Genomic DNA, 23,971 nt, shown 5'->3' with positions numbered 1-23,971 from the left:
AATGTAGATCGTGAAATAATTTTTAAAAAGAACTAACATTCTTACTTACTTACTAAACAAGAAACCAAAAAAAGAAGTGGTATTTTATACTATCACTTAATATACAATGATGCTCTCTCGCGAACTCTCTCTCTCTCTTTCTCTCTCTCTCTCTATCTCTCTCACTCTCTCTCTCTCTGCAGTATTTAACACCCACAACAGCAAGAGCGAAATGGAGACCGGATGGAGATGGAGACATTCCGCCACTTGTTGCTCTCAGAGCGGCACTTTTGTGGGAGAGGAGACCCACTGGCGAGAGGGCGAGAGAATGCAGCTATTTAAGCCGCAGCGCACGGCAGCTCGTGCTCAATCGTTGTTTTCGTAGCGCGGCGGTCGCATCGGAGTCGAGAACTCGAAGTGAAGGTGGACGAAGAATTCGATAAATACAATTGAATAGTTTTGAATATGTTGAAGTGATTTTTGGATTTGCATACCGGTTTTCGATAAGCGAATTTCATTTATACATGTTATGTTTAAAGTGCTTGTTTGTTTCAAATTTAACAACAAACGTTCAAAGCGAACCACAAATGTGAGAAACTGAATAAATATGTATATGAAATGTGCAAATATTAAGTGATATAAAATATATATATAGCAAAATATATACGATTTTCTTATCGGTGTGTACATTATATTTTCATAAGCCACAAATAAAATTTTGTGAAGACACTAACAAATTCAAGCTAAAAGTTAAACTGAAAGCTCAACACTTTTTTTTTCGATGAAATTGCAATTTTTATATAAATGTTTTTACTGATAATTGCGCTTACAAAAAAAACGAGTGTGTGTGCAATTGCAACGAAGAATGTGCTAAGCAAATGAGACAAATAACAAACATATAACTGTAACTGAAACTCAGCACTGGGAAAATAATCAGCCAAGAACAATATTTTGACTGGAAAATATTCTCCCCTAATTAAATGTTCTTTAGAATTCAATTAAATTCTCTAAATCAAACTTTAAGTTCAAAACTCAGTAGCTTGTCGAAAAGTCATAATAACATATCTTATATTATCGTATTATGTTATTACGAAATATTGTTTTAATTAAAAGGTAGTGATCTTATTTTCATTTTTCTCTGTGTTCTCATAAGAGAAGTACAGATAATGACAAGTTGATTGATTTGCGCAAAGGGAATTCGAGACACTTGAGATGTAGTCAAGTTCAGTGAGCAACCGCCCTAATGTCAAGGTCTTTCGCTTGGGGATCGGGTTTTAGCCTAATGGACTTGACCCCCATTTTCTGGGGCTGTACGAAATCCGGAGCTTAAGTTACCAGAAAAACATATTTACTCACTTAGAGCTGAGACCTTTTGTCTCAAGTTGCAACATGTGCTGAAAAAAATAAAAAATATTATATCAATTAAGATTAATTTTCCCAATTCTTAATATTTCTCTAATCGCGACTAGTAACCCAAAAAACTGACGACAATTCGCTTAAACAAACATAATAAAGGAAACGTTAATAAAACAACAGAGTGTAAAAAAAGTTTAGCAACTGCGAAAACGACTTACGAATTTTCACAACAACTTGATGTTTAGTAACGGACTTTCAAGAAACTGGTAAAAAACTTTATTGTGAATTCTTCTGCTGCTTCTTCTTTGCAAGTACGGCACAAATTTTGTGGCTCTGCGGATTTATTAAGAACATTAACCACACACGGTAAGTTGCGCTAATTATTTGGTTGACTATTTTTAATGCAATATCTTCTGCATGATTCACAAGGGGAATTCAATTCAGAGGCTGATTACTGAATCAGCTACTTGGGATGGCCTACATTCAGTTCTGTAAAAATCACTTGTGATATAAATAAGCAGAACTAAGTGCAGCCAATGAACTGTAATGAATTATTCTTGAAATATCAAATATATAGCAGGTCTTGGTGTTGCATAAGTTTGATATTAAGCAGAATTTTGTTTACAATACAATATTTTTTGACGTGCTTTTTAAGAGCTAATACTGTGACCGCAACTGGAGCTGCTACTATATCATTCACATATGCATGCAAATGATATACGTGTATGTAGAAGACTGGCTCCGTCAGCTGTCCATCAAAGGCTAAGATCGAATCTAAGCCATTTTCGAGTTGAACAAACCCAATCGCAACGCTGCCGAAAGCGAGAGGCACGAGTACGTGAACTCCATAATCCGACCACTCTGATCTAATGCCGCTGAAATCGCACAAGGTTGTACTTGTGTACGAGAGTACTCGTATGTAGATATGTAGATACATCTATAGTATGTGGTCCAATACATTCCGATTCCGATTTCGGTCTCGATTTCGGTTTCGCTTTCGAAGTCGGCTTAAACTTGGCACCTGTTGCGGTCAGAGCAACACTCGCCTACACTGTCGCACAAAGTTCGGATAGAATTGGGAAGAGCTGAAAATGTTTTGTGGTCGCACGTGCTGTCTGTTCTGCCTGTTCATGAGCTCCTGGGCCTTCCTGATGCTGAATCTGCTGGGCATGTTCTTCTACGTCCAGTCACTGATGCTCCTGGAGTCGTTGCCCCTGCCGCACCAATTCAACAGTATGCAGAGCTTCAAGGAGCAGGCAGACGAGGCCTACCAAGACGTGTCCACCCGGTGCTTTGTAACCGCCATCGTCTATCTGGGATTCGTGTTCATTGCAATAGTGGTCATCCGCCGGGATAACAAGCGGAGGAAGCGACTCTACAAGGCACTGCGAGCCCGTCGTTGATTTCTTTGGCTTATGATTGGTTGCTGAATAAACTTTATATTTTCATGGTTCCAATTGCATTTCACCCACTCAGCGACGTCCACCCACTTGTTGGCTCGGCTCTAAAGAACCAGTTTGTTGACCGCATTCTGCGATTAGCCTTAACTTCTTTATCGGCAAACCACTTTTCGAGTCTGGCACTGTGCACTCTGCATTATGCATTCGTCTCCACCAACCGATTTTTGACAGCGCACGTGACACCTTCTCCGAGGTGTGTTCTTTTTGGGCATCATACATTTCCGTGAAATTCTCTTTCCAAAACATGCTAATGTGGGCTCCCAGCTCTGGCTATTCTGGGTCACTTTGGTGCCCCCTACTCCACTGTACTCTACTCCGGGGTTATGTATCTTGTTCTTATCGACCGGGCTTTTGTGTCTTACACGAAAACCGTTGTGTAAATTATCGTACACGATTTTCTAGTTGTACGTTGTGTATCTGGCTTGTTATCACCAACCAAGTGCAGTCTGCTAAAACTGGTTCACTGCATTTTTTCGGGAACTCGGGTTAACTGATTTGGGGGCACCTGGTATTACTTGGGAAGTATTCTAAGTTGCCTTTATCTAACTTATTACGATGTCTTATGCAGATGTACTTTTACCTGGAAAAAAATAGGTTCTTTTATCTTACTAGATCAAGCTGAATTTTAAACATTGCCCAAGTACAAAAACGTATTTTTTACAGTTCCTTAGAACGCGATTGTAGAAAAGTGGCTGAATTCAGGAACATTTGATATTGACATCAAATTGGGATTTTTAAGTTTGTGAACCGAAAAATTTTATATTTTAGTAGGCAAACACTTGGCTAAGAAAATCAAAGTTTTCCCAAGACCACAAAGGTCAAGAGAAGGGAAGTGAGAAGCAAGTACCATGTCCCGATTTTTTACAGCCTCCAAAGAGCGACTCCAGAGGGGGTGTAAGTAAAAGCCACGGTTGGAAAAAGTTCTGGATTATGAACTCGCTTCAACGTAGAATAAAAACCTCCTAAACCCGCAGTGCGCTTTGGCCAGATGCTGATCCACAACACTGTTTCTCATCAAATGGCTGCTAAGACGCCTCCTGCGCCACCAAAGGCGGCGAAGGCCACACCGCCGCCACCGACGTCCTCCAAGCCACCGCCCAAGTGTCCGGGAGGCGACAAGGATATGAAGCGCAAGCCGGGCTTCTTTGCCAGTGGTGGTCAGCACGCGGTGTTCAGTGACTGCCCAAAGCCCGAGGGCGACTTTATGAAGGCCTGGTCAGCCAAGAACGGCCGCTATAACCTCGTCCTTATCTCCGGTGCCCTGGCCGCTGGGGGAACATTGGGCTACGCCTTGTCGTCAGGTAGGAATAGCACGTATATCGCAAAGATATTTTTGCAGTTTTAATTGCAACTACAATAGATCAAAATATACAGTGGTATTACTAACGTATAGTTGTATAGAACTGTTCATACGTTGGCCACGCGTTTTTCTGCGTACTGTAGCATTTAATCTCAGGTATCCTCTGTCTAAACTGGACCATTCCCGAGTATCCGTACAACGAAGACGAGATGGAGGATTTCGAGATCGAAGAGGAGCGCCGGCGGGAGGAGAAGGAGGCGCGCGAGGAGCGCCACCAGGACGCCGTGGAGGCAAGGGAGCTGAGCATGCGGCGCCGGCGGGCCAAGGAGGCCATGGAGAGGGAGGTGGACCTGATGCAGCGCGACATGGACGGCGGCATCACAGACGCCGAGCTGGATGAGCTGCAGCACCTGGCCGCGGAGCGCGAGGCCTTCCAGCTGTGGGAGAAGGACGAACTGAAGCGGCTCGAGGAGCAGGAGAAGGAGCGCGAGAAGATCCGGAAGGAGAAGGCCAAGGTCAAGGCCGAAAGGGACAAGGAGCGCGAGAAGAAGCGGAAAGAGAAGGAGGCGCAGCTCGAGAAGGAGGAGGCGGAGCGCGAGAAAGCCCGCGAAAAGGCGCGCAAGGAACGTGAAAAGGCGCAGAAGGAGAAGGAAAAGGAAAAGGAGAAGGCCGACAAGGAGGCCGAAAAGGCCAGAAAGGCCGGATAGTATGCCCTTATACTCCAGTTCAAGTTACTTTGCCAGCAGTAACACCACAACAGCTAAGATATTCTTTAATCGGGCAAATACGAATCAACACCCTGAGAAAAAGGCCCCCAGAAACACAGGATATACTATTCAATAAAGAATCTAAATTGTTTGCTGTTGGCCTGAGCTCTGCATAATATAATATGGTGTTTTGTATTAATGTCATATATTGATGAGATTGGTTAGTCGTTACCAGTTCCTTTTCATTTTTGAAGCTATATCTTTATTAGTTAAGCCGGACTTGAGGCACTCAAGTTTTAATCAAGTCTAACCCAGATCCATGGCGGAGTCTAATTACATATGTGTGTTCTGCCACTTTATAGACTACTTAACTTGCCGCATGCAGGCATTTCCAGTGCAATATAGCCAGGGTTCTGTTTCCAAATGAAGTGCAATAACAAAATGCTCGATGGCCCGAGGACCGTCCATTTACGTATGTTGTATGCATTTAGAGTCAGTCGGGCACTCAGTGAGCTGTAAAGGAAATGGCTCATTGCATGTAATCAAAAGCAGCGAAATTGTACCTCGTAGATAGCATACTCGTACTACAGTGAATTCAATTGTGGCTTCCATTTTGCATCAAAGAGCGATCAAATGTTCGCATAACAACGAGCACTTGTTGTTCGTCGCAATAAAGTAAGGTTCTTTCTCCGAACTGCCTCGGCTTGGTTTGGCAGCCCCTAATCTATTTAATGAAAATTCGCTAGCGATAGATAGATAGATATAAAGCGTTCTCCCCGCGAACCGCCGACCAGCGATGTATCTGCATTTGTATCTGCTGTGCTAAGTGTGCCGGCTTGTGCGCACATAATGAATCACAATCGTCGTCAGTTAAGCCAGGCTTATCATTAATCAAATTAGCTGCAGCAGCAGCCACTACAACAAAACACTTGCTTGTCTGCCACCGCGTTGCAGTTGCATCTTCCAAGTGGCAATGCGGCACAGTGGGCCAGATCGGCGCGGCAATTAACTATTACCATGAGTGCTGCGATTGTGCCACAAATGAGCAATTGCCGAGAGCTTATCAAATGGAGTGGAACAATCAATTAACTGCAAGGGGCACGGAAATTCTGGTCCATTGCGGTTCACTGACCCGATGAAGCGATCTGAAATCAGCGGGATTCCTACTCGATTTTGGGAGCGGTTTTCCAATGCGTCATGGGCTCTAATTGTATATCTAAACATGTCGTAATGAATTTGATGCCTGCAAGTTTGGATTGATGGGTCTTTTTATGGAAAGAATCTAAGCTGAAAACACTAGTTATGCATTCGATATATATTATTTTATCCTCTTTATACACGTATGTATCCGCGTCTATTCCTGCTCACCACTGTGCGGTGCCCACACATGGCCAGCCCGCTGAAGCTAGCTAATTTATCACTGGCATTCACGCTTCGGTATTCCCTATTCCACCTATATCCATATCCATATCAGGCCCCTGGCCGAACCCCTCCCCATCGTCCATTTCTGACTGCCAGTGACATTATTACTGTCACACTGTGTCGCCCGATGCTGCTCCTCTGCCTTTTATAATGCATTTATGCTGCAATTTGTTTGAATTAGCGGCTCGCGGCCCCAACTTGCCACGGATTGGAGTGGATCGAGCCAACGGAGCTACTTGGACATGGGGAAGTGTGCTGCGGAGGCGGAGTGGCGCAGTGTCACCGGTTTAGTGGTTTATTTGGGGCGTGTATCCATGCATCTATGCCCGTACCCCACCCGGCCTGGTGCAAGTATCTTATGCAAGCAGAGCTCGATATACAAAAAAAGAGCTGGAGATTGGTCTAAAGTAAAAGTAGCTGCATTTACCCAGTTGCAACACAGCCAGATGAAAGCTTCCGGGCAGGGGCGTTGCCCATGGAAATGGGATGCAGCAGCTTAAGACCAAGGAAATTCCAAAGTAACTGGAACTCATTTTCATGAAAATCCCCTCGGATTTCCATCTGCCTCGCCTAAAACAAAGCGTTTATCTTACATTTATCGCTAGCAAATACGCGTTTTCAACGGAGTTTATGAGTTTACACTGTTCTCTACGAGTATATCGTGCCTTATCGGGTCTTACATGTAAATATTTGCATCAGTGTCCGGATTCTGGGGCTGTGATAAGATTTACAGCAGCATTTACAAACTACAGATTGTAAACCTACCTTTTATTTATAGTAGGCTTAAAGATAAAGTAGGAACGGCGAAGAATCTTCAACTTAGTATACTTTAAAAGAACTAAATCAAAAGGATTTGAAACTCTTTTGGATCTTAAAATCCATTCTTTTTCTTAGTTTTCCCCAGCCTAAGTTCTCTTACAATGCATTTTCAGTTCATTGACGGGGAAAGCGCCCTGCAAAGTCTAATTGGAACTCTCACTTGATAAGCGTTACAGTAAATAAACAAATTGGCCAAGTGGCTATTTGGCTATTTGGCTTTGAGCTGCCTTTGGGGGCCTATTCAGCAAATTGAATCGCTGCTAATCGAAGCTGGAGAATTGAGAGCCAAGAATCAAGACTCGAGAATCGAGATCCGAGAATGAAGAACGGAGAGGTGCGAGCGTGCCAAGCGGCGTTTTGTATCTGGATTGAGGTCTTGCCACAGTTAGCCGAGCAAAGCGCAGTTATACCAATTCTCCATGGCCGTCTCGGCCACAGTGGGTCAATTCTCCATGCTCCACTCTGGGCAATCAATTTGTGGGACTTGTTCTAGGCCTTGTTCGCGGACTTCTCGATTTGTTGTGCAGTGCACGTAGATTGAGTCACTCCTTCTCGCATTTGGTATTCCCATTTGTATACACTCATATTCGTAATTATTGTAATGAGCCATTTCTCTAGTTACTTTCCTCGTTGGCCGTATGGGCTGGGTTTTTAATTAATTTTCCATTGACCCAGCCTGACAGCTGAGCCTCAGCTTTTGCCTCTTTTATTTTTGAGCTGAGCTCAGAGCCATGCCAGCCCAAGAGCATTTCATATTAATTCCCATTTTTTCGGGCTCCAATTCGGGGCTTTCGGATCCGCCTCTTCTGTGTGGCCTCCGGTTTCGAGGGGGCCTTCTGTCCAGATTCTCCAGCTTATTTGTTGTGTGGCCATCGTCAAATTTCGCATTGAAACGCGAGACAGTGGGGCCAAAGCCATGGGAATAAGCCGAAAATGCTTGAGCTGGGAGTGTAGAATATCTGTGTAATAATAGAGGCAAGGGAAATTTCATACCAGAATTATAAAATAAACATTTACCTCGCTTTGCCAACAATAGGCTTCCCAAAAAGAGGCAAGAATTTACTTTAAGAGTGCTTACTACTTTTCGACACCCGGTACCACTGTGCATGTCCTGCAACTGAGCTTTGTTATAAATTAAATTATTTTCCCGTGCATATATCTCTTTGGTATTTATGTGCCCATGTGCTGTACGGATATCGTTACACTAAATTGTTATGTCGGTCTGCTGAAGAAAGAAGCCCGGAACATCAAAATGGCAGAGGGGGCGTAAGCGATTTGTCTTTCGGTTAATTTTTTGTAGGCCTCTTAAGTTGAAGTACCGCTAAGGCCACCGCCTTCGATCCTGTTTTTATTTTTGGCCCATTCATCAGATTGTGGAATCTCGGGTAATAAAGTAATTAAAGCTCCTGACACTGTTCAATAATTCATCTTTCTTCTGGCGAGCCGGAGATTAATTGAGATTGGGAAGGGGTAGAGGGTAGAGGGTACCGAGCATGCGGCTGATTTGCATTTAATTGCGTATAATTGGAAAACCAATTATGTATTATTTTCACTTAATTTTATTTGGCAAATGCAGCTCGAAAAACGCTTGCTGTCCAGCGAAAGCAAACAGAAGTGAGCGACTGAGGCAATGAGTGCAATAAAAAGCATTTGTTAATGACTTTTGAATACGCAATTTGCTGTTGTTGCTTGGGTTCCAGTCTTCTGCCTCTTCATGGCATATACAGATATATCTTTTATTTTCCTTTTGTTAACTGTAAAACGTTTTACTTTCGCGCGAGTTTTAATTGCCGCCTGTTGCTGCTGATGAAGATAATGATGATGATGATCTGCCAAATCCGCAGTCCGAGAAACATTTTGCAACATTTGTTGGCCACGTTAATGTGGCCACCATAAAAAGCGTGTGAACCAAGTGTTAACGTGTCGAACCAGACAATAAGTCGCACTTGGCGACACTTTTCCCTGGCCATCGCTTTTCCTCGCTGTAAGTCAAAGTTGAAGGCGGTTTTCATCGCCATTTCCATTTTCCCTAATGATTTCCGTTGGGTTTTTGGCCCACACAGAGCAGGAAAAAATATACTTTTCCGCACTTACTGCGCTGTTTCCGAATTTCGTTCCCTACTTTGTTAACAACTTTGTTGACCCATGGGAGTACAGAGATTTAAAATAGATTAGAAGCTGGTAGCTGTCCTACACGATTTTGACAAAATTAAAATGTTCTAAGCATTGTATTATTTGAAAATAAATTTTGCTCCTTTTCGGACCTAGTTTAGCATATATATTTCTACACAAACAGCCCACTTACCAGCGACCGCAATTCAATTTTCACTGCTTAACCCACTTGCTGACCCTCATTTTCCGGTATTATCCACTTGCATTTTCCGCCGAATGGCCGCTGGGCAGCGGCAAGTTGCTGATCCACAAATTAGGCTCACATTTAATTGCAGTGCTCGGCGGCGGGAAAATGCAGTTGCAGTTGCAATTTCGCCTTGCGACTGTCAGCAAGCCGAAAAAATGCAGCAAAAAATGTTAATTTCATTGCGCGGGTAAAAGTCGCCTCGATTCAGTTGCTCCGTGGACACAATGGACCGTGGATCGTGAGCTGCACAGACAGCTACTGTTATTTTATTTGTCAGGAAAATTGGGTCAACTTGAGCGGCGATCTGGGGGAAGAGTGGCCAAGAACGATGACTAAGAAATGTGTTAATGATAGCGAGTGGTGTAATTAGCCAGAAATATTTCTCGTTGGCCAAAACGAAAACGTTTTGCTGTCGCATGCCACACAAAATGCTCGCATTTCTGGGGCAGCTGAAAATCGAGGCAGGAAATTGCGTGCATTTTCGGTGGTACATAAATTAGCTAACTATTGCATAAATTTAGTTAACCTTCGACAGGTGAACGTAAGGTAAAAATATGACTTTTTTCCAGTTTTTCATGGATTTGATCGTTGACAGAACATACATTAATCAAAATGTATATAAAACTAAAAGTTTGATATAAGCAAATTTTTACCTAATTTTTTAAAGTACATTATATTAATTAAAATTTGATTGTAAATTAGTTCTTTGAATATTTATATGTCATTAGGGATTGGGGTTCGATGATATGAAAACTTTTCCCCAAATATTCATTAGTTAACTCCAAGCTCATTTGGGCATGCCTTAGGGAAATAAAATGTTCAGTTTTGTTATTTAAATAGCTGAATACATTTCGAAGAACTGAACGGCAGAAGCAGAAACCATTCGAAAATCATCAACGAATTAATGTCAAAATAATAACAAATTAACTGCCTCGGCTGCCGTGGCTGCCACAAGAAATATGACAGTTTACAAACGGTAAAAAATGTGCCCCACAGCAGCGGCAATAAACATTAACTTGGCTTAGATGACGTTGACAATTTCCAAGGCGTCAACTTGTCAGACTTGGACGGCTCACAAGGAAATTTGTCTGCAGGTTGGCAGGGAAATGGAAGTTGGTTAATTAGTTAATACTGCATAGGGGTCAAAAAACTGCAGATAACCCTAAAGGGTACACCGAAAAAAATAATCCTGCAATAGGTTTGGGTACACGCTAGAAGAATAGGAACTGTTACGATGAAGACTCTAATATTTCCATGAACTGTGATCTATTGTAAAGCTTTTCTTGTTTACTTTAATTTCTTTTTTTAATAGTTCCGCTTCTTTATTTGTTTCTTCGCCCGTTTGGCCCACGCTTCCATCGCAATGATAAATGATTGAACAAACACGAATGCTCATACATATTTAGCCAAAGGCATATGCAGGTAGAGCATCATTAAACCCTGTCGTCCCCAGTTTAATTGGTTATTTTTACGTGCGGAAAGATTATGGAGATCCCACAATCGCTTGGAGAAACATAACATTTAAGGGGAATTTTCACGCTGCTTAATGCTTCGACACCTAACCAGCTTCCGCTGCACTGAGACTTCCTTCACCAATTCTGAACTTTAGAGGGTATATATTCAGTGTACATATAGCAAAGATCCGACAAAGTCGACTTCAACGGAAGTACACTCACGACTCGCGTTGGTTCGCATAATCAAAGAAATCAAAGACCTGCAGACAAAGTGTAAAGACCCTTTAGAATTTAATGCTTGAGTCATCCATCGACAGCAACTTTGGCGGCTTTGGATGTGAGTTTGGTGTTTATTTTTATTTCTTGTTTGGGCTTTGCTTCCGTTTTCAAACAGGGAACCACCGCTACGGCGGTCTAAACCATTAGAAATAAAAAGCAGCCACCTGTAGTCGGCGTTTTTCTATGGCAAGTGCACAATCAACTGCAATTGCAACCGCAGCATTTCCGCTGCTTTTGGCCAAAAAAGGCATTCGACAATTATTGTTATTGAGTGTGAGTGGAAAGGCAACAAGTGCAATACACTGCACTTAAATTGCGCCCACTTATAGCCCAGTCGATGGGTAAAAGGGACAGCAGCAGCAGCAGTTGCAGCAGCAGCACTCTGGTGGCAACTTCTTCGTTTTATTTGCCAACACGAAAGGCAAAGACCGGTCAACTTGGAAATTGTCAACACAGCCAGCCACTTGCCACACAACTTTGCCTACAACTCCCCAGAGTTTCGTAGTCTCGTCGATCCGTGGGGCTTCGGAGGGGTTACCAGACATCCAGCTGCGTAGACAGAGCTCAGACAAACGTCAATAGACCTGCGATATAGTCGAACTCTGCCTACGCTTCCCTGGCCAGAAAATGGCCGGGAAATTACCGGGAAGTGGCAAGCGAAAGCAGTTTGAATGCAGTCTGTAGGTACGTACAACTTTTGAAATGCATGTAGGTTTAGCTAACGCAAAAGTTCACTAGTAACTGAACTAGTCGCCGCAAGCCGTTAATAAGTCGAGCTAGCGTTTTAGCCATTACTGATCGCGAACCATATGCCATAGTTCTTGTACCGATTTCACCAATTCGATTCCCTATCATAATCTTTGGCTAGCTGTGCAGTTTGGCTGCTTCTTTTTTTATTTGGCATGTGCCGCGTGAAAAACGAAATGAAAAGTTGTTGCTGATGTGTCGATGTGGCTGCTGCGCTGTTGCTGCTGCAGTGGTCAGTTGGCGGCGTATCTTTTGGCCAAACGAAGGCTGCGGACCCAGCGAAATATAGACACACACTTGCAAACACATTTGAAAATGGAAAGTCGTCGTCTGGTTGTCGTTTGCAGTTTTGTTTTGGGGGTTTTCTTTTTCCATGTTTTTCGGTTTCATTTTGAGTTTATTTTTTCGTTTTTGCCAGACTGCAGACAGCGACTGCAACCGGTTGCATTAGTGCAACAGCGCGCAGAAACATTAGCACATGCAACAAATTTTCGTACTATTTTTATTAGATTTTGATTTATTGTTTGTGTGGATTGTCGGGGCCCAGTTGCTAATTGGAGTTGGCCAAGTCGGAAAATGCGGTAACTGCAATGCAGGCGGGATTCTCGGCGAGAAACGTGCAATCTCCGCATCTCCTTGCGGAGGAAAGCGAAAGTTAGACGCTTTAAATTTAAAATTGAAATTTCTTGTTTCTCGGCTTATGGCCGAGGAAAAGCAAAAGCCGCGTTTCGAGACTCCAGCCAAGTGCACGTTTGGTTTGGGCCATAAACTGTGGCCTGCCATTATGAGCTAACGTGGCCAGGGCGGCGGAGAGGTTTCTTTTCGCACTCGCACTCGACGGGTTACATAAGGTTGCGGTTCGGCAAAACCTTACCGAACATCATTAAAATTGCAAATTTCTTTCCGTCTTTATCTGCCTGTGTGGATAATGGGACCAGAAACTAATAAGCAGGTGCCGCCTGGTTGTAGAAATATCTGCGGCAACGGACCAAAGATACAAATCCCATTGTTACAGCCAGATAAACCTCAGAGCAAACTGTCTGTCTTACTCGGCGATTCTGCGTGTCAACGCTTTCCAGAATCGAGTTTATAAATAAAACATCAGCTTGAATTAGTGACTGGCCCTGACTGTTGATATCGCTATATATTTGTATTCAAACAAAACCATACGCTAGATTGATTTATAATCGCATACAATATTTGTATTATACGTTTCCTAGACAAAGCTTCTGGTACAAAACTAACGTTTCATTGAGGATGCGAGCTAGCTTTTGATATCTTTTCTACAGTCATCGCAAAATCAATTTTGCGGTTAATAAATGGATTATTGGGCCTATTTATGCTCTACACATTTTTTTTAATAGAAAGGCAAAACTTTGGATGTATTTTCAGACGTCGTTTGAACCTTTCAGCATTTTACCGAAAAGCCATAAACAGATCTCTTCCTAAATAAACTTGCCAAATTTGGGAAGATTTTTGTATCGATGAGATTACTTTCTTTAATCCATTTAGCCATATATATCTCATTATTCTCCACATCCCACGATGGTCTCAATGGGTTAAAATTTCACCCGCTTCAATTTCAATATAAGGCCGTAATCAAATACATTTGGCTGCAGCCCACTCGAAAAAAAGAAACACACGCACAACAAGTTAACAAGTTTATCAATTAACATTTGAATTATATTTACGAGCAAAATATTTCGCTCTTTCATTGCCATTAAGTGTTTATAACTTTCACTGCAGCGTCGCTGGCTCATCTTTCAATAGAAAACAATAATTAAAGCATTAAATGCACATAATTAACACAGTCGCAGATGCTGCCGCTTCTTTCGCCCGATTATATATGGTTATATATTTTATGTCTATAGTGTGTCTTTCTGCCCGTTTTTGCCCAACAGTTGCACATTCGTATGTGTGGGATTTTAATGATTTTCCTTTGTTTTGTGTTTTGTGCTTTTCGCCAATGTTTTCGCATGGGAAATGATTGGGGAGTAGTGCAGAAAAACTGGGCAGCCTGGCGGGGAAACTCCGCGTCATTGAGGAAAAGCCGTCAAGTGGAGTTAACCTTGAGTTTTCCGGGATAATAAATTAAACTGTTTTGTGTGTGGGGGCCATTTTCAGTTGCGGTAAGCATAATTTCTTTTCTTCACATGCGGAAGATATAATCGAATGGGAAGGAAGCATAACCGCAGATTGTAAGAAAGCCATTCGCCTTAAGTGTCATTTCAATGAAAATACAACTAGCTGTTGGCACAAAGACAACAAAACCACTGATTAGGTTAAAAAACAATCCTAATAAATCCCCCGATAGACGAAGCTATTATCTTTGACCGTATCGCAGGTTATTTTATGCCAACATTATGTAAACGAAGCCCAAGCCGAACGAAAAGAAACCAAAAATTAAATCGGAAGCTTCACCCAAAAAAGCCGAGTTTTTACAGTTAAATCAAGATGGGCAAAAAGCGGCGTGTGTGTCAAATACGTTTAAAAATTCAACAACAACAAGAAACCACAGAAATCCATCGAAAAATTTGAGCAGAGTAAAGGAACAATGCAAAATAAAACCGAATAAAATTAAAATGTTTGCCTTGCAAACCGGTTGAGGCATAATAATAATCATATCAGAACCGGTTGGATTTAAGAACTGTTCAAAAAGAACTGTAGTCAGAGCCAGAATAAAATCGCCACAGTTTTTCTGCCTTTGCTTGTAATCTCCGCAACCTCTTGGCAATTAATTTTACAATTTAAACCAAAATAATTTAATTTAAGGCAGTGTCAAAACGGATCACAGCCTAATTTCAATTTGATTGGGGCTTGATTGAGATCTGCGGGCGAGACAAGCGTGAAGCATGCAAAATTGCCGCTACTCTGTAATATTTATAATAAACAACTCAACAAAAGCGTTCACCAGAAAGAAAAAGCGGTCGAAAAGATTGCCAAAGTTATTGCCTGTCAGGCGAAGTGACGGCTGCCCAATCTTGGGTTTCTCATTTCGTTTCGTTTGGCTTGGGTTTTTGGGGTTTTACTGGTCCTGGTACCGCTGATCATTGAAAGACATCTTCCGGAATCGCGGGGGGAATGGGTATTACTTTCCAAGTAGATAAGCCATCGGGCGAGTGCTAATCACAAGCTGCCTTCAACGGGTCTTCTGGCCATTGATTTATTGCCAGATTTCAAGTTAACACTTTTTTGCCGATCCCAAATTGAGTTATTTATTCCTGCACCGAACGGTCACGTACTCAGTGTGGCAGTTGCAACCTGTTGCACGCTGCTAGTTGCAAGTTGCACGTTGCACGTCGCCAGCGCAGAGCTTAGATTTATATTCGTAGATTTTGGCAGTCGTGTTAATGAAGTTTGCTGATTTATGTGCTTATGAGGCTGTCGCCAGTTGCCCACAGGAAGTGGTTTTCAAAAATCGATTTGGAAAATCTAATTGGAATCTTTTTCTCTTTCGCCTTGCAGATCCTGGGCAGCTCACTTCTAACACTGGAGTCGTCACTGGAAACCCATTAAGTGGTAAGTGCTAGGAACGTAAAAATATTTAACAACCCGTGGTGTTTGTCAAACACATAAGCTGCCAAATAAACGTTTCTGTTTACTGCCTACGATCATTTGTGGCTCGTCGATGGACAGGCTCCCAAAAATACTGAAAAAATAATCATAAAATCCCCGGTTAAATAAGCATTCATGCTCCAGTTATGAGCGTTTTGTTAAAGATCTTCGGCCACCTTTCCACCACAACAAACCGATTCGTTTTTATTCTGCTGCGTTTTATGGTTTTGCTTAGCTGCACAACCAGTTTGGGTTTTGTTAATCAAAACGTCAGAGAAACCTTTTCGAATGACAGAAAAAATGTCAAATATTTTGTTGCAGGGGAAAAGTGAAAATCTGAGAAAATAAAATCGTACAAACGCAAAATGAAAATTACTCAAGCTGTGGTTTATTTTTCCTAGCAATTCATCCATGAAAAGGGGTGCCAAAGTGAAACTGAAACTGGCTTCTGGTTATGGTTGAGTAAAGTTTGCGATCATGCCTTTAATGGGTTATAAAACGAGGGTTTTAGGGCTGTAAGTGTCGGCCAAGTTCCTTGGCTGTTCTTTTTTTTCGTAAGGAATAAATCATGCATAATTTTGGGCATTTATTTCTTGACCCGAAACGTTTTTGTCTCTTCTTTTCAGTTAGTCATGTAGTTTTTATGTCTTCGCACAATTTCTTAAGCCAAAAGAAAAGTGATTCATGATCTTTTTGGGTCAAGTTTACTGTTTTTTGTTGGTTATACTCTTCCGATTGCCATGAATCATTTGTATCTTGGCCAGAAATCAAACTCATTTTCCCCAACAATGTTGTGCGACTCATTAGCGCTGTTTAATTAGATATTTATCTTGTCTTTGGCCTGCAGCCAAATTTCGCACATCTATCGTCTTTATTTTGGAGTTCTCTTCGCCTCGTACTTCAGTATTAGGTTTCCTTATTGTGTCAACACAATTCAAAGCAAATTGCCAATTGTTGTCGCTTTGTCAGTTTTGCTAATTCCCAAACAAAACAATATTGAATTATTTATCAAAGGCAAAACAAAAAAATATAAGATTTTTGAGCAAACAAAAGACAAGCAAACTGTGCTTTGAAGTTCATAAATAATTTGTTACAGTTTCGGCGTTTTATTTTTGGGTCCCCCCGCATTGTTTAGGTCTCAAACAGAAATAAGCCTTTTGAGAGCATTGAAATTTATAGATTCCCCAGTCAAAAGCTTTCAATTTTCTGGCCAGCAACGATTCTTGATTGAGAGCTATGAAAGGAATTCTCTATTCAGGGGTTCTATACTTGGGTTCTTTTCCAGTTAAACGACTTTCCCGAACAAAGGAAGGGGCAACAGTCAACAGAATACTTTCTAAATGCACAAATCATGCCAGTGGGCAAAGAATTACACAACGTAGAATAAACATTTCGGGCTCCGAAACTCCTAAATAGGCTTTAATTAACAATTTATGTGCAGTGGCAGTGGCAGCAGCACCAACTTGATGCATCATCCTCGCATCGGCGGGGGATTCATATCTCCATCGGAGGCTGTAATCTCCTGGCTACTGTGCGTTGTCACAGCCAGCTCCTGCGGCCTCTATTCTGCATAGTCATCCTTAATTATTATGATTATCGATGTTTTATGCTCTATAATTGCCGCTGGCGGTGCGGAGTTGGCAGTGACTTGGACTTTTTGGGCGTCTCCCGGCCCAGCCCCCAAAATTGCTGTCTTCATTGCGCCTACCTTTCCTAAGGCCCTTACCTAATTGATATAATTCTGCAGTTTAGGTTTGGCTTTCTTAGTTGCATGCCTGACGTTCGCCACGTCAAGTTCGTGTCCTAAGTCTTTTGTTTTGGCCGTCAACTGCCGCTGGTTCTACATAAATTACACCAAGCTAATGATTATCTCTTAGTTGGTTAGTCAAGTGTCAGTCTAACACAAGACAAACACATATATCCGCCGAGAGTGAAGAGCCAAAACACCGGCAATCCAACAGCCGACATCGGGTGAAAAGCAGTTTTGTTTTGACACAGTTGCTGCACAGTGGAGTCATAAAATGTGCACTATTAATTGTACTGCACAAATTGAACAGCACTAATTAGCTCAGCATGCGCCTAATTTATTGGGTATTTAAAGTTAAGTACGTTTTACGTAATACAAATTCAACTCGATGCCATTTTATGGGTAACAAGAAGCTACAAGTTTATATTTTGTTTACTAGTTACCCAATTTTAATTCAATAGGCATCACAAAAATCCGAGTTTGTCCCGTTTCAAAACAGTTCGAAGTCACTGTGAGCCAGTTTGCTAGCTGGCAGCTCTATCCGGACCACGTCCATCCAACCGGGCGGAATGTCCAGGGCGGGCGTGCATTAAAATTTATTATATAAGCCAACAGAGTCGCCTTTGCAGTCGCAGCTTCATCTGCCGCCGTCGCAGCCGTTGCGTTGCGTTGCAATCTTTTAAAAATCTCGCGTACTCATCAACAACATTTCAAAGTGTACGTACATCAAAGTGGACTAGCCCCTGACTTCCCTGCCTAACAGTTGTACATGGAAGGTGTATCGCATAAAATCACAAAAAGCTATCTAAACAGGAAACCCAACAGCAACACATCAACGGGCAGTAGCAACATCGCCTGCAACAGCAACAACAAAAGCAACCACAATGTCGTTGGCGGCGTCGAGTAAATTAAAACAAAACGTTGTCGTCGTCTCCTCCTCCTAAAAGAGTTCCTCGGGCCTCGCCACTGATCCTGCCCCACATCCCCATCTATCCTATCTCATCGCAGACCCCTTTTATACCTGTTGCTTAGATGTTCTACTCCTGCTCCGGCTACTGGATTGCGATTGCTCCTCCTGGCTGTCTGACTATGTCTGCTACTGTCTGCTGTTTTGTTGCCTTAACACTTTGCACAAATATTATTATGTATTATGCTTTTTCGCCATGTTGCCCATGCTGCTGCTGCTGCTGCTGCTTCTACTGCTGCTGCTACTGCGGGGTGGCAGCCACAACTTTGATGGATTGCACGTCTGTCGTGAAGAACTCAACTTCAACTTCGACTTCAAGCCCGGCTGAGTGAAATGGCAGCCACTTTTTTCGTTACCTGGGCGTGATCGGGGGCAGGAGAAACAGCGACAGTAATCAAGAGCAGCAGAATTTGAAGGTCAGATCGCAGTGTAGGTTTTTTGGGAAAGTCTCGCCGGAGCCACAAAGTTGTTTATTAGCATCAAATTTTGGTTGTTCAGATCTGGGACGAGAAAAAGAGATACTTTAATGTGCACTTTATGTTAGAGATTTATCTATTACACTGGTTTTTGTTTTAAATTGACACTGATCCACACTGTAATTTGCATTTGCTGCAAGTCAAGGCTTAAAACCAAAATCCAAAATACATAACTTTTGACTTTTATGCTACATTTGTTACCAGACAGCAATATTTATTGCTGCTCAAATCAGATCTTGTCTATTTATGTCGATATACATTGTAAACGCCCTCAAATTTCGAACCCCCCACTCAAGTGCAATGATCAAGAAAACAAATGTTGCCGTGGCACGCAGTATCGCCGCTCTTCAACGCCTCTGCCTTTCGAGTTGGGTGCGACTGAGCCATAAACCCAAAATTGAGAAAAAGATGCCTGAAGATGGAGTCTATGATGAATTCGACATTGGAGTGCCAATCAAGGGAAAACAGGGCTCATAAATGGTGAGTGAATCGGAATTTCTTGATTTACAGGGGAAGAGCCGGAGCTTTGAAGCCCTCGATTGATTAGTCACGCCTTTTGGAGCTCCAGTTGCTGCAGCTGCACATCCCAAGTGCTTGGCATAGTGGTGTAAAAGAGCTGAGCAAACAGAATTCAGATTCGAATCCAAAGCGGCAATTAAGCGGCCAAACGAGTCTAACAATGGAAACTGCGGCCATAAAACAGCATGAGTGCAAATATGCATACACATACCTGTAAGCAAACTGCAAAGCTGCAAAACTGCAAAGGAATCCGAGTCTGAACCACAAAAGCAACAGGTGCGCAGCTGGGGATCAGCAGCATGTGAGAGAGCAACAAGTTTACCATAATCACAATAATTTTCAACTCAACTGGACACAAGTGGCACAAACGGAAACAACGAGACCAAACCTCAGTATGTGCCGGAGAATGTGCCATAAAAACTATAGTAGAGAGCAGAGGGAAGGGGTGCAGATCGAAGCCTCAAATTGTTGATGGATGGTCTGGACGGACTGAGGAACCGAACTGAGGAAGAAAGGCGATGGTACAGGCAAATGCAAAGCGGTGGCTGCCACTAATGACGGTTTAGTCTCCATAAGAAGCTACAAGCCAGCGCGAGAATTATTCACTCATTTCGATTTCCCCAGCCTTACTTTCTCCACTGTTCAGCAGTTATTTCAGTTAGAAGAGTGAATGGAGGCTTTAAAATTAAAGAATGCAAAGTGTATCTCTTGTACAGCAGTTCATTTGGAAACTCGGCCGATCGGTTGCACATCTGGCTGGTTCTTCTATCTAATAGAAATATGGTACACTTACGAATGGGGGCTGTGTAAATTTATTTGACTTCCTAGCTATTGATTGAAAAGAATAAGAAGAATACTTTTCATCTTCTCGGAAAATGTCTCCCAATCTCTGCATAGAGCTGTGTCGACTCATGTTGAAGCTTTCGTTCTCGATAAGACAGTTCGTATCTTTTGAAGTCGATTTCTTTTCACTCCTGGCCATTGTGCAAATTATAAAGCCATGTCCAGGTGATTGACATGCCACGTAACGGGGCAAGAACCAAGGAAGAGCCCGTCTGACTCACATTATAAAGCCATAAAAATAACACCTCCAGCTGCTGCAACAGCCGAAGACAAAGTGGCATCCATCACTGGGGAATCTTTCGTTTTCGGAGGGCGGCCACACGCAGCGATCGACAAGAGGCAACTGGGGACAAAAAAGCCAAACTAATTACATGCCAAGTAATTTTAATACCCACAAAAAGAACTTGCCCAGTGCATTGAGCACTCGCACACCAGCAGCATCACTTGCAGCAGCCACATTCGAAGCAGCATCAACGCGAGGAGCAGCAAACACGTAATGTGGCAAACAGAGAAAAAAAGCGAAACAACAAAAAGTGGTGCAAGTAAACAGCATGAGGGCCAATGGACTCGCAGCAGCAGGCGCATCAACATCACAACCAAGTCACTTGCTGCTGCAAATGGCCAACAACTCGGGCTTGACCCATGGCCAACATCTGCTGCGATTGCTGCTGTTGCTGCTGCTGGTTGCACTCGGGTTTGGGTGTGCAACAGGAAGTTGGCCTCGCTCGCTTTGATATGTAAATTGTGGCAAATCAATGCCTGGCTCATAGCCTTGCAGCCGAATGTGGTAATTAAAATCGCTGGGCGGCAAAAAGAGCAGGCAGCGGCATTAGTATGCAACTCTCACTCGGAGACAGCGGCCGCAACTGTTGGCCATATAAGCGGACTGAAAAGAAAGGCCAACGCTCAGTGCTCAACAAAACAATTTACCAAGTTTGGCCTAAACGGCCAGTGACAGTCCGGCGACAACAACAATTGCAACTGTTACGGCAGTAACATCCTCATAGCGAGCATAGCAACACGTGCGTTTGCCTTTTGCAGCAGCAGTAGCAGCAGCAGCAGTCGCAACAGCCGCAGCAGCAGCAACATCAATATCGAAAGGTGCTTGGCCAGGCAACTTTGAAGTTTTTCGCGCGAAATTTACTAACGGCAACGGCACAGGAGCAACAACATTAACAACAGCAACATCATCAGCAGCGGACTGTGCAACTAAAACGCGCGTGCGCAACATTTGCCACAAATGGAGTTATCAACCAAATGGGTCTTCATCGATATAAAAATTGATGAAGCGCTCTTCTCGGAGGCAAAACTTTGGCCTGTCCCAGCATCCTGAGAGATTGCAGCCAGCAATTTTCCAAGGAAATTGCTTTCGCCCCGAGTGCTGGTGCGTGTACTGCCGCTGGGCCTGCTGCTGCTGCTCTTGCTGCTGATGTTCCTCCAGCGGTCTTTGGAGACTTCTTTTTGCTTGTTACCCAATGCCAGTGATTTGTGTTCTTAGCTAATGAGCAGCTATCAAAGAAATGTCCCATAAATTATGGCCTCAAGAGCAGCACACTATTCGCACCGCAGCAAACCGAACCGAACCAAAACGAACCGAAATGAAATGAACAAAAGTGAAAAGTGACAAAGCCCGTAAATACGTATTTATTGTTTTAGTGTCGTGGAATTTGTAGCTGGCTGTTGTATTGCGTTGTTTGCCTAACACACAAAATCATTGAGGTGTCAAAAGTAAGCGACAACATCTACGAGACCACATATACATATTTCTTTCCTAACCGAGAGGGCCCGAATCGCGGCCATAAACCCATAAACCTGGACACACTCAGCGGCCATTGGCGTAAAGATGTTGACAGAGATCCGACACAAAGCAAACCTGGATGTGCTAATCCGCAGGGATAATGGCGGGGAATGTGCCCTCTTGTTTACCTTTCACTTTTCAACCTGGAGCCTAACTCCTAGGAAGCAGAGTGGCATCGTCCAAGGCGCAGCTGCAGCATGCAGCACATTCCCGGAGTGCACATGTGCCCTCATAATTGAGGTTCAGCCGCATTCTGAGCACTCCTTTTCCACTGCCGTCATGCATTAGCTAATGACAAGCCATGAAACTATGGCCAAATGGGTTGAACAACCTCAGCAGCCGGCCCACTGGGCACCGAATGAAATTGTCATTTCAGAGCGTTGCAGTTGCAGTTGCCATTGCTGTTGCTGTTGCAACAGCAGTTGTAGTTGCTGTTGTGCAGCCAGAACAAGTTCAAGGCATAATTGCTACAAGCAGCAACATTGGCAGCACTCGTGTGTAATTGTCGTGGCGGATCAGTCGCAACACCTGATTAAGTGAAGCATCACATGGCTGTTGCTCGTTTTTATTGCATCACATGTTGCTGGTGTCGAGTTGCGAGTGGCGAAGCCCGCAAGGATGTGGCATCCTGTCACTGCTTGTCAGCAGCAACACATGCTGCTGGCGCCAGTGCAGCAGCAACAGCAGCAGCAGCAACAGCAGCGAAAGTATTGGCTTACGGCAACAGTTGTTCGCCCTCCCTAATTGATCGGCTATTTTCGGAGCTTTATTTCGTTGTGGGTGTGTGGCTCAGAAGATGCAGAGGCACTCATCAAAATCTGCCATCATAACTGCAAACTCAGGTTTGCTGCTGCTGCTGCTACTGTTGAGAAATGTTGTTTACCAGCAATTAAAAAAATTACATGTACGTGCAGCAGCAACGACAAAGTTGCTGCCAGTCCGCAGCAAGGCAGCAACATCATCGCCGATCCAAGTTCCTAAAAGCATTGATTAGAATTTTTCCGCCAGCCTTCTTTGCTTCACCTTTCGTTTAATGCCAGCGCATGTGTGTGCCTCTGTTGGTGTCCATCCTAGTAATTTGCCAAAGAAGAGACACCAAATATTTAATTATCTAAAGTGCAGTGGGCAGAAAATCATAAACACAGAAGCGAATTCATTTTTGCAGGCACTCCTAATTGTTTCCATACTTTGTTGAGTCAGACGATTAAATGTTGCGTACAACTAAGAGACATTGCATCAAGTACCAATAAAGTAAGGGATATGGGTATATCCAGAATCATTGATAACATCGTTGTTTATCGGGAAACTATCAGCAACACCGCTGTTTCTCAAGCTCTAATTTGCACCAGAATGTCTTTTATGAAAAATGTGCAGCATTACTTTAAAGATAAAACTCCTGGGCTGAACTTGTTTCTGGGTCCAAGTCGCAGCTTAATTAAGGTGGAAAAGGGCCCGGCCAAAGACATGCATCAAATGACTGCAGCAGCAGCAGCAGCAGCATCACGAGGAGGAGGAGCTGCAGCAGGTTTCGGTGATCTGTCATTGCCGGCAAATGGCTAAACCTTTGCAGCCACAACTAAAAATAGTTGCACACGTGCATGAATTTCGGACTATTAGGCGTAATAGCTGAATGCATCATAATTTACCTTGACATTTAGACCAATGTCTGCGCATGCCGCAGTTAATTGCCAGCGAGCAACATGCAACAGCAACGGCCGCAGCAGCAGCAGCAGCAGAAGCAGCATAACAACGACAACAGCAACATCCACATCAACAACTATGCAAATGGTTTGCTTACACGCGTGCATTTTGATTAGGTTAACTATTTATAGCCATGCGATGCGGCATCAGCTTCGGCAACATTCCAGCCATGAGTCACAGCAGCAGAAGCAGCAACACTTGCTGCACCGCTGCTGCGACATGGGGATAATCACATTGATATGCCTAATTAGCTGCAACAGCGACTACTGCCTAACTGGCTGACTGGCTGGCTGGCTGGCTGGCTGTTTCCGATAATCCTCCTGCACTGGGCAAACAGGTGCCACCTGAAGGTCAGCAGCTTTTCCAATCGCAGCAGCCGGATTGCCGGTTTCTAGTAGCTGGCTTAATAGAGGCTGCGGTTTGGCAGTGCGAAGCAATTAAAGTTCTGATTGAAGCCCGAAAAACGCTGAAAGTTCTGCCAAA

The 23,971-nt window shown here is 43.2% G+C and overlaps 3 protein-coding genes across 5 annotated transcripts in view; all 3 read left to right on the top strand.

The window, feature by feature from the left end:
* The first annotated feature begins 336 nt into the window (after nt 1–336).
* LOC6548327 overlaps nt 337–23,971 on the top strand; it is a 36,290-nt gene continuing 12,655 nt past the window's right edge. Inside the window, exons 1-3 of one of the 3 annotated variants that reach the window (XM_001975126.3) lie at nt 337–402; nt 1,449–1,701; nt 15,348–15,401. The gene's annotated coding sequence lies outside the window, so the exon portion shown is untranslated. The other 2 variants (XM_026980048.1, XM_026980049.1) reach the window with 2 other exon arrangements.
* On the top strand, nt 2,367–2,787 carry LOC6548325 (ribonuclease kappa-B). Its single transcript, XM_001975124.3, has one exon. It carries the CDS (start codon nt 2,427–2,429, stop codon nt 2,736–2,738), a length of 312 nt encoding a protein of 103 aa, XP_001975160.1. The 5' UTR covers nt 2,367–2,426; the 3' UTR covers nt 2,739–2,787.
* LOC6548326 (histone-lysine N-methyltransferase, H3 lysine-79 specific) lies at nt 3,440–4,981 on the top strand. The gene is made up of 3 exons (XM_001975125.3): nt 3,440–3,689; nt 3,770–4,096; nt 4,252–4,981. Exons 1-3 carry the CDS (start codon nt 3,644–3,646, stop codon nt 4,800–4,802), a joined length of 924 nt encoding a protein of 307 aa, XP_001975161.1. The 5' UTR covers nt 3,440–3,643; the 3' UTR covers nt 4,803–4,981.

Source organism: Drosophila erecta, unplaced genomic scaffold, assembly GCF_003286155.1.
Source record: "Drosophila erecta strain 14021-0224.00,06,07 unplaced genomic scaffold, DereRS2 tig00000092-arrow-pilon, whole genome shotgun sequence".
Lineage (NCBI taxonomy): Eukaryota > Metazoa > Arthropoda > Insecta > Diptera > Drosophilidae > Drosophila > Drosophila erecta.
The sequence above is the reverse complement of the archived record's forward strand: the minus strand, read 5'-3'. Positions and strand labels throughout refer to the sequence as shown.

Bases quoted from the DNA above. Each gene is read 5' to 3' on its own strand.
- LOC6548325 (XM_001975124.3), top strand. From the start codon at position 2,427: ATGTTTTGTGGTCGCACGTGCTGTCTGTTCTGCCTGTTCATGAGCTCC.
- LOC6548326 (XM_001975125.3), top strand. From the start codon at position 3,644: ATGTCCCGATTTTTTACAGCCTCCAAAGAGCGACTCCAGAGGGGGT. The intron at 3,690-3,769 runs GTAAGTAAAAGC...CTAAACCCGCAG, and splicing joins AGAGCGACTCCAGAGGGGGT to TGCGCTTTGGCCAGATGCTG. The intron at 4,097-4,251 runs GTAGGAATAGCA...ATTTAATCTCAG, and splicing joins GGGCTACGCCTTGTCGTCAG to GTATCCTCTGTCTAAACTGG.